At 41.1% G+C, this 8,770-nt stretch overlaps 2 protein-coding genes across 4 annotated transcripts in view; one reads left to right on the top strand and one right to left on the bottom strand.

Annotated features, from left to right (window-relative positions):
- Positions 1-1,116: 1,116 nt before the first annotated feature.
- Positions 1,117-2,997, top strand: si:zfos-169g10.2 (somatostatin receptor type 5). The gene is made up of 2 exons (XM_058779348.1): positions 1,117-1,220; positions 1,394-2,997. Exon 2 carries the CDS (start codon positions 1,444-1,446, stop codon positions 2,773-2,775), a length of 1,332 nt encoding a protein of 443 aa, XP_058635331.1. The 5' UTR covers positions 1,117-1,220; positions 1,394-1,443; the 3' UTR covers positions 2,776-2,997.
- Positions 2,998-6,725: 3,728 nt separating this feature from the next.
- LOC131543044 (protein CutA homolog) overlaps positions 6,726-8,770 on the bottom strand; it is a 6,239-nt gene continuing 4,194 nt past the window's right edge. For all 3 annotated transcript variants that reach the window (XM_058780249.1, XM_058780250.1, XM_058780247.1), the window contains 3 exons: positions 8,215-8,260; positions 7,244-7,293; positions 6,726-7,016 (listed from right to left, as the gene is read on the bottom strand). In XM_058780249.1, the coding sequence (XP_058636232.1) occupies positions 6,917-7,016; positions 7,244-7,293; positions 8,215-8,260 (196 nt within the window). In that variant the 3' untranslated portion in view covers positions 6,726-6,916. The remainder of the gene's footprint in view (positions 7,017-7,243; positions 7,294-8,214; positions 8,261-8,770) is intronic.

The raw sequence follows: 8,770 nt of genomic DNA, 5'->3' as shown, positions 1-8,770 counted from the left end.
GCTGTTACCAGGCAAATTAAATCAATATCAACAAAATTCATCTTTGCAATGCAGAGGAAACACAGAAGCTTCATCTGACGTGGCATTTAGATGTATTTACACACTGTTTAATGCAGGACATGAATGCATTTAACCTGCAGTTACAAATGCAGAAATAATGTTTTGATATATAATAATATTGAATACTCATTTGAAATGATAAAAAAAAAAAAAAAATCAAAAGATACTTTGAATGTGAAATTAAAACCGCCAGCAGGTGTCACCAAGTCACTGTTAATAAGTGAGTCATTGAGACTGAACCGAATCATTTAAACAGTTGATTCATTCAGGAACGAAACACCGTCATGTTGCTCAGAGACGCAAAACAGTGCTGTGGCTGTGTTTGGGATTATTTTTGTTGTGGAAATAGAGCAAAAACAGGCAATATGGTGTCTAAAACGCAAGTCTCTTAATTAACTTCTTGTTTATTGAAAAAAATAAATAAATAAAAATAATAATAATAATACATATATATATATATATATATAATCATGTTGATTTTTGGAGAAAAACGACACTCTTCGTGTGATATTGATTTACTATATGAAATGATATAAATATATATTTTCTGCCCCTATATCTTAAATTTTGTGATCATTCTAAATGCATTTTAACAGACTGAATCATGCAGTGAAAGAACACACTCTAAATGCGCGCGCACACGAGTCTAATCTACTAGACTTCAGGCACTCTGTAGGAGTGTTTTGTTTGGTTTTTGGCTAAATACTGATAATGTCAAATCGCACATCGTTAAAACAACAATTACGATATTATCGCAGACGATATCGCACACATGCACCACTGTCTTTTTGGCTAATTTGTGCAAAACCTTTTGCTAAACTGCCAAAGATTAATTTTAACCACCAATGCAATGATGCAAATATTTACTTTACCTCTACATGCTTGCGAAGGGTTTATGTCGAGATTTATAAGCTGCTAGTTTGGTTTCCCTGAGCAAACACAGCTTGCACTGCATAATAGAGCATAAATATGGCCAGGGGTTCACTTCATTTCCTTCAAGTTCAACTTCAACAGAATACGACGGGGTTTGGTTTTCAGCTGGGTCTGCTCCATTAACACCTGTCTTGTCCATCTGCATCTTTCTTCTGAAAAAAAAAAAAAAGCTACTCAATTACAGTAACATGAGTAGGCTAAATGTAATTGGTTACTTTCCACCTCTGGTATGCACTACTTTTGGTTTTTGGTCTGGTTTAACAGACATGGTCATTGCATGCTGTTTTTTTTATGGAAAAGATATACATTTTGCCAGGATAATTTTGGGGTTCAATTATTTCTTTAAATCTGTCTGTCTTTGTAGACCCATTGAGTAACTAGTATTCTGTCTCATTCATAGATCAGATGGGCATCAGTTGATCGCTGGAAGGCTCAATCTCTCTTAAACCCATGGAGGTACATCAACACCTTTCACCTCCCTCCACCGCAGAAGCTCCAGTCTGGACTAATGCCTCCTCCTCATCCGTGATTCCCAACCAAACCTTCCCTCCTCCGTTTCTCCTTCCGATGGAGAACTGGACCGACGGCAGAACTCCGGATTATGCGCCAGGAGTCGCCGGGATCCTCATCCCTGTCATCTACATCACTGTGTGCATCGTAGGTCTGATTGGAAACACTCTGGTCATCCACATCGTGCTGCGATATTCCCAGGCGGAATCGGTGACTAATATCTACATCTTGAATCTGGCCATCGCAGATGAGCTCTTCATGCTGGGCCTGCCGTTCCTCGCCGTTCAGAACGGTTTGCTCTCATGGCCCTTCGGATCGCTGATGTGTCGCCTGGTTATGACCGTAGACGCCATTAACCAGTTCACTAGCATCTTCTGTCTGACTGTGATGAGCATCGACCGCTATCTGGCCGTGGTGCATCCGCTCCGGTCCTCTAGGTGGCGCCAACCGCGTGTGGCCAAAACGGTGAACGCCACCGTATGGGCCGTTTCTTTCGTTGTGGTTTTGCCTGTGGTTGTGTTCGCTGGAGTTCTGCAGGACGACGGAAACTGCAGCATCGTGTGGCCCGAGCCAGCGGAGGTTTGGAAAGCGGCGTTTATTGTATACACGGCGACCGTTGGGTTCTTCGGTCCTCTGACGGTCATCTGTCTCTGCTACCTGCTGATCGTGGTTAAAGTGCGCAGCTCCGGACGAAGAGTCCGCGCCACGTCGATCCGCCGCCGGAAATCCGAGCGTAAGATCACTCGAATGGTGGTGATCGTCGTGGCTGTGTTCGTCTTCTGCTGGCTGCCTTTTTACATCTTAAACATCGTGAATCTGCTGGTTCTCCTGCCGGGCGAGTTCAGAGGGCTGTATTACTTCGTCGTGGTTCTTTCGTACGCCAACAGTTGCGCAAATCCCATTCTGTACGGTTTTCTGTCAGATAACTTTAAAAGAGGTTTCCGGAAAGCCTTGTGCAGATCCTCCAGGCGCGTGGAAAACCAGGATCAGCAGCAGGGGACGGGAATGGTTGCGTTACCACTAGAGGAGATCCGAAGAGAACATCTGAAGGTGAGTGAAGTAGAAGAGCACAACGCAGACCAAGAAATGACGAAACTCCGGAACGGGCGTCACGAGGATGGCACTGCAGGAGGAATGGATGGGTGGCGTGAGCGCTCCATCAGCCCGACCTCTGACTCCACAGCTGTCCGTAATGGAGCGCGGCGGACACACAAACACCTGCCGGAGAACAGTGATGACAAACGCTCGGTCCTGGAGATCAGCTGCTTGTAATGTGAAATTATTGTTCATTTATGGCTATTGAATGCACCACCCATTCAACTCTGCCAACTCTGACCAATCAGAAAACACAACCTTTGCTGCCGTTTTTTATTTCTATGTCCATCTGTGATGAAACTGATTGTGTTTACATGTGCACCAATAATGTGGGTAACACTTTATTTCGATAGTCCACTTTAGACATTCTACTAACAGTAAGTAACTTTGCAGCTACATGTCAACTAGCAGTCATTAGAGTATTAGTAGACTGTCTGTTTAATATCTTCTAACACTTTATTTTGATGGGTCCACAACAAACATCATACTGACTATGAGAAACTTTGCAAGTATATGTCAACTTATTCTACTAGCCCTAAACCTACCCTACTGAGAGTTAGTAGACATGTAGTTGCAAATTAATGATAATTAGTTGACATGTAGTTAACATGTAGTTACAACATTACTTATAGTTAGTAGAATGTCTAAAGTGGACTATCGAAATAAAGTGTAACCATAATGTGATTTCCAGTAATCAGAGTTAGGACTTAATCAAGGTTTATGATTTTGATTATTCACTAAGAAGTGTGCTTATTTTTATTGCCATTATTGTTCTCTCTTTTGCATAAGAATCTTGAGTCAAGAAGTTCCAGATGCCAAAATCAGACTTTATTGGTAGAAACAAGAAAGTCGAGATGCCTGTAGATCCTCTAACAATTGCATTTGCCAATTTTTTTTTATAAAGTACTTTCAAACCTGTATTAACAGTGAATAACCAAATCACATATCAACTCCCTAGCAACCACCTGAACACATAAACAACCACATAGCTACTCCCTAGCAACCACGTGAACACCTAGACAACCACATAGCATCTCCCTAGCAACCACCTGAACACCTAGACAACCACATAGCAACCACCTGAACACATAAACAACCATATAGCAACTCCCTTGCAACCACCTAAACACCTAGACAACTACATAGCAACTCCCTAGCAACCAAATGAACACATAAACAACCACATAGTAACTCCCTAGTAACCACCTGAACACCTAGACAACCACGTAGCAACTTCTTAGTAACCGCATGAACACCTAAACAACCACATAGCAACCACTTGAACACATAAACAACCACATAGCAACTCCTTTGCAACCACCTGAACACCTAGACAACCGCATAGCAACTCCTTAGCAACCACCTGAACACATAAACAACCACATAGCAACTCCCTAGCAACCACCTGAACACCCAGACAACTACATAGCAACTCCCTAGCAACCAAATGAACACATAAACAACCACATAGTAACTCCCTAGTAACAACCTGAACACCTAGACAACCACATAGCAACTTCTTAGTAACCGCATGAACACCTAAACAACTACATAGCAACCATTTGAACACATAAACAACCACATAGCAACTCCTTTGCAACCACCTGAAAGCATAAACAACCGCATAGCAACTCCTTTGCAACCACCTGAACACCTAGACAACCGCATAGCAACTCCTTAGCAACCACCTGAACACATAAACAACCACCTAGCAACTCCCTAGCAACCACCTGAACACCCAGACAACTACATAGCAACTCCCTACTAACCACCTAGACAACCACAAAACAACTCCCTAGCAACCATCTGAACACCTAGACAACCACATAGCAACTCCTTAGTAACCGCATGAACACCTAAACAACTACATAGGCTAGCAGCCACCTGAACACCTAGACAACCGCATAGCAACTCCTTAGCAACCACCTAAACACATAAACAACCACATAGCAACTCCCTAGCAACCACCTGAACACTCAGACAACCGCATAGCAACTCCTTTGCAACCACCTGAACACCTAGACAACCGCATAGCAACTCCTTAGCAACCACCTGAACACATAAACAACCACCTAGCAACTCCCTAGCAACCACCTGAACACCCAGACAACTACATAGCAACTCCCTACTAACCACCTAGACAACCACAAAACAACTCCCTAGCAACCATCTGAACACCTAGACAACCACATAGCAACTCCTTAGTAACCGCATGAACACCTAAACAACTACATAGGCTAGCAGCCACCTGAACACCTAGACAACCGCATAGCAACTCCTTAGCAACCACCTAAACACATAAACAACCACATAGCAACTCCCTAGCAACCACCTGAACACTCAGACAACCACATAGTAACTCCCTAGTAACCACCTGAACACCTAGATAACCGCATAGAAACTCCTTAGCAACCACCTAAACACATAAACAACCACATAGCAACTCCCTAGCAACCACCTCAACACCCAGACAACCACATAGCAACTCTCTACTAACCACCTAGACAACCACAAAACAACTCCCTAGCAACCACCTGAAAAAATCACCCTCCATTTATTTGCTACAATTATTAAACTCTTTGGTTTTTCTTTAGTGGTAGTGCCCCAACAGGTGTATTTTATTTTTTTAAGAATAACAATTGTTTATTAAAATCATATACGGAGAGCATACAGGATGTAATCAAAAGAGAGCAGCTGAATGGTGCTGACTGTTTGGTGACTGGTGCAGTTTTGTGTTTTCTTCATATCATTGAATTGCTGAAGTGAAACATACAGTGCAAATGATAAAGGCCTGAAACCTAAATGAGGCCTACAGTCTCCTGATTTCATTCATGCATTTCAGGCTATAAGAATGTACTATATGTATTAAACATATACCATATTGTTGACATATCCCAATGCAGTAATGTGTTTACATGAGGTAAAGTTTAATCGCAATATTGCCTCAATCTCATGATAGTTGCTTAATGGAGCAGGAAACTGGAAAACATCAGTATGTTTACATGCACCAATTTCTGCCAATGTGAATGAATCCAATCTGATTTCAGATTCTGAAACCCTAAGCATTGCAATCTGATTCATATATTCATATAAATGTGTACAGTGCAACAGTCGATGCGTTCAGAACTGGAGAAATCACTGCGATAATGTGACTGGAGTATAATTGTTGGTTTTGCCTTGTTTTTTTTTTTGTTTTTTGTTGTTTTTTTTGCAAATATTTAATAAATATTCAGTCTGCTCCACAGTTCATAAGACATAAAACATATGCAAGCACACATCAGTGCACTGTGCAAGGTATTTCTGAATCTGATTAAGAAAATAGTTTCGGGATTGTTTCAGGTGTACAACAGTCCTTTCAATCATATCAGATCAAGCTCAGTCGCATCATTTGAAGTATTTAATGTGTTTCAGTCCGATAAACGGATTATTGAGAGCTTGTAAATGTAGCTGAATCTGTTTGTCAAGAACAGTGTTGTAAGAATTCCTGATGATCAGGATTGAGATCATGTGAACACATTTCTCTGTTCTTCATCTGAAGGGCAGAAACTGCAGCCGGTGACAGTGGACAGAGTGTGTGTGTGTGTGTGTGTGTGTGTGTCCGTGTTCACTGACATTTATGGGCTCAAAGGGAACCCAGAGCTGCTCTTCTCCTCACAGATGCGCTGGATGAGACGCAGCGAAGCGTCTTACATGAAAAGCTATTGTTGATAGTTACTCTTCTGGAGGGCTGGCCTGTGATTGGTCACTGGTGTCATCCTGTGCTTTATTATTTGTATATAATGACTCTAGACTGTACAGTTGACCATTGACACAGTCTGATCGTTTCCTCCATCGCTGTGCTTGTGTCATGTCTCTCACATCACCACTCTTTCTGCTCACAGAATAAAATCATTTACACTCCTGATCAATAACTCATCTCGGTTTATTGATTTGGTAAGTACTCGTGTTTAAAGTGTGATCATGTATCAGGGTTTATTTTGCAGTAAGTCTCGACTCTCTTAACGTCACTACGGTGTTATTTTTAGTGAGGTAAACAAGACTTCCTTTGACTCAAACACACCCACAAACCGAAGATCGAGAACAAACCACACTCTGTAATCTTCACGAGAAATACTGAGGTAAATGAGACACAAACGAATGCATTTTGCTGACTGTAATCTTTTAATACAGATCAAACGCTGCAAAAGCTGGCTCTGTTATATCAAACTGTTCATTTGGAACAAAATCTTCCTGCAGTTGCAAAGTACATTTTATGGCTGTGAAAAACAGAACTCAAATGATGAAAACACAATCTGCGATCCAGTACGATGACGCCGCTTCACTCGGGCACGATGTCTCCGATCCACTTGAGATACGGCGGGTTTCCCTGATCGATGGGTAAACTGATGACCTCGGCCACTTCATACGGATGATTTGACCTGCGGAGCAAACAACACACTCACCTTTACTTATTCAACACTCTGCTGTATTTTTAGATGAAAGCTGAAGCGTGTCATTTCTGTCGCTAGCAGAAGCAAACAGCTGCAGAAATGATGATGAGTTTCGTCACTGATGTGTCTGGACAGACAGACTGTGATTATCTGGGTTCTGCACGTAGCAGAGAAATCCTTCAAATAAAAGCAGAGTGTGTTTTTGTAGCTGATACCGGACATATTCAGCAAGAGCAGGGATCTTTGAACTTCTTGTTTTAATCATCTGAAAAAAAAACAAGTAAAAACACTTGAGTTTTTCAATAATATGCATTTATCACACCATGATGCAAGCTCTGAAAATGCACATTAGTGTACATGAATACATATAAATGAATGCAATTGTGTTGCCATATATTTAACACATCTAAATGAACAGGATTCTTCTCATTTGTGTGCATTATGTTTTCTGAAGATTGTCCAGTCAGACAAACGTCTTCAGATGTAGATCCTGATTGCAGAAGCAGATCTGCACATTCTGATGAAAGATTGTTTTGTCGAATTGATCAAAATGAAGTTTAGGATTAAAACACGAACAAATATCTGTCTCAGAAAAATCTACTTAATTCAAAGGAAAACAGTTTTCGTTCCACACTGACGCATTTTTCATTTACAGTAAATGCATCTTGATTAAAGGATGGTTAGATATTTGCAAAGCAAGACAAAAATACTGAGGAAGAGATTTTTTGTTTTTAAATACATGCAGCATATAATGCCATAACTTTATGAATGCAAGACGTTCTGCTCTGATTTAAGAGCGTTTAGGCCTTGTGTGGAAGGGGACCAGGACTGAAAACCACTCTCTACATCATTCCATGAACATGTTTGAAAGTCAATGCAAATAAATCCAATCAGGAATCTGAAATGATTTCATGAAAATGAATCGAACTTTCCAAAAAACATGAAGAACTCCAATTACATGATCTTTAGAAAAAGGTAATTGCCAAACAAAAAGTGCAATAACCGTGACTGGATTTACAATGTTGTTTGATTTTTTTATTGCACAATCGCAGATGGAAGCATGTTGTCTTTGGGAGGTTTGGGAATCTTAATCATATCTCCATGTGTTTGTCATTTCATTTTCTTGAGGCTGAATAATAAAACATGATAAATAAAGAAATATAGCAGAGAAAGAGCTGAAACTGACCAGTAGAACTTCACTGTCCTCCTCGATCTTCCCCTGCCACTCGTACCTGCAGCACACACACACACACACACGTTTGTTTCTGTGAATAGTGGGGATTTTCTATAGACTTCTATTTCTATTTCTATTACACTCTCCCACACACTCTCTCTCTCTCACACACAATCTCCCACACATTCTCTCTCTCTCTCTCACACACACACACACACACACTCTCTCACACACACAATCTCCCACACATTCTCTCTCTCTCTCTCACACACACACACACACAAACACACATGTTCGTTTTTGTGAAAAGTGGGGACTCTCCATAGGTGTAATGGTTTTTATACTGTACTTACTGTATGTGCTATTGCCCTACACCAACCCTACACCTAAACCTACCCCTTACAGGAGGCTGTGCATTTCAACTTTCCCCAAAAAACCTCATTCTGAGTGATTTATAAGCGTTTTGAAAAGTGGGGACATGGGTCAATGTCCTGAGATGCCACCTTCACCTTGTAATACCTGCCATACCCTCGTCATTATACACATCTATGTCCTGACTTTTCACAAA

Source organism: Onychostoma macrolepis, chromosome 06 (genome assembly GCF_012432095.1).
Source record: "Onychostoma macrolepis isolate SWU-2019 chromosome 06, ASM1243209v1, whole genome shotgun sequence".
In the NCBI taxonomy this organism is placed as follows: Eukaryota; Metazoa; Chordata; class Actinopteri; order Cypriniformes; family Cyprinidae; genus Onychostoma; species Onychostoma macrolepis.
This window is presented reverse-complemented; position numbering and strand designations above follow the sequence as displayed.